General features: G+C 38.8%; 1 protein-coding gene across 1 annotated transcript; it reads right to left on the minus strand.

Moving 5' to 3' along the window:
- Nucleotides 1-427: 427 nt before the first annotated feature.
- LOC138301676 (olfactory receptor 6M1-like) lies at nt 428-1,369 on the minus strand. The gene has a single exon (XM_069242191.1). It carries the CDS (start codon nt 1,367-1,369, stop codon nt 428-430), a length of 942 nt encoding a protein of 313 aa, XP_069098292.1.
- Between the last annotated feature and the right edge of the window lie 204 nt (nt 1,370-1,573).

The following is a 1,573-nucleotide window of genomic DNA, read 5'->3' on the forward strand; positions in this document are numbered from 1 at the left end:
ATATGAATTATGTAAGTTATAAAAGTCATATGACAAAATCATAAAATGATTTTAAGAAATACAATGCACATATTCTGGTCATTGCTACTCGTCCTAAGCCTGGCACTGGCGTTTTTAATAATGTAATCATATAAGGAATAACATTGAACATTTGTCAGGACATTCAATAGATAGCTGTGATATTGGTATGAGTCTTCATTGCATTTTTGCCAGGAGGCACTTCACAATTAATAGTGGATGTTCTACACTCAATACCTTTCAACAGGCCTACCATGTCTTATTCTGCGTGGAGCCATTGAATGGTGAAGTATAATTAATGCATGTTCACACCATCTTCTGAATTATACTGCACATAAAGGAGTTTGGGAAAGTGCATTGGCTAGTTGGTCGGTGTAACTACTCCTTGTACCATTAGAATGCATTGATTTCATTGTGCCAAGTTGTTTCTCAGTGCATTTGTATTGAATTGCTTTATCACAGCTGCTTTCACTTCTTTATTCCTTAGACAATAAATTAGAGGATTTAGAAGAGGAGTAACTACAGTGTTGAAGACACCAATGAATTTGTTGATCTCAATAGGGTATGCATGTGTTGGCCTTACGTATAGGAAGATCACTGTTCCATACAATATCACTACTACGGTAAAGTGGGACGCACAGGTGGAGAAGGCTCTCTTTCTTCCCATCTGGGATGGGGTCCTTAGAATAGTGGAGACAATGAGGACGTAGGAAACTACAGTTACTAGGAAGGAAGGAAGGATGGCATAGCAGCCAAAGAAGAAAACTAAACTTTCCATCATGTGTGTGTCAATGCACGAGAGTTTCAACAATGGTGCTAAGTCACAGAAAAAATGATTGACTATGTATGGACCACAAAAGGGGAGTTCAGATACCAAAATCACCAGAAAAAACATAGACAGGAATGCAGCTAACCAGCAGGCAGCAGTAGCCTGAAGGCAAATCTTCTCATTCATGATGGCGGTGTAACGCAGCGGGTTGCAAATGGCAAAGTAGCGGTCAACTGCCATCACCCCAAGAAGAAAAAACTCAGTGGTACCCAAACTAACATAGAAGTATTGCTGAGTAAAGCAGCCAGCAAAAGAGATGTCGTTCTCCTGGAGAAGGGTGGATAACATCTTTGGGACAATAGTTGAGGTGTAAAAGATTTCAATAATCGACAGGTGAGAGAGCAGAAGGTACATTGGTGTTTGAAGTTTTTGGTCTAACTTTACAAGGGTGATGATTGCAATGTTGGCTGTTAGAGTGAAAATGTAGACGGATAGGAATATGAAGAATAAAAAGATCTGAAGCTCCACATCAATGGGGAATCCTGATAGCAGGAAACAGATCACATCTGTATGGTTGTCCATGTTTTTTTCCTTTTTATATTTGCAACAATACATCAATGCCTCAGAAATGAAAACCTGCACAGGAAAAAATGAATCTGTAAAGAAACAAATTAAATTGTTTGGTGTGATATATATCTCTTACTGAAGCAGTTTAGTAGAAATGAACAAACAGAATTATTGGCAGCATACCAGAAGGAAGTAGAGGACAGAAGCCAAAAGCTGTAC

Source organism: Pleurodeles waltl, chromosome 6, assembly GCF_031143425.1.
Source record: "Pleurodeles waltl isolate 20211129_DDA chromosome 6, aPleWal1.hap1.20221129, whole genome shotgun sequence".
Taxonomy (NCBI): domain Eukaryota; kingdom Metazoa; phylum Chordata; class Amphibia; order Caudata; family Salamandridae; genus Pleurodeles; species Pleurodeles waltl.

What these genes read in the sequence shown, in the direction of transcription:
- LOC138301676 (XM_069242191.1), bottom strand. Translation starts at nt 1,369, where the DNA reads ATGGACAACCATACAGATGTGATCTGTTTCCTGCTATCAGGATTCCCC.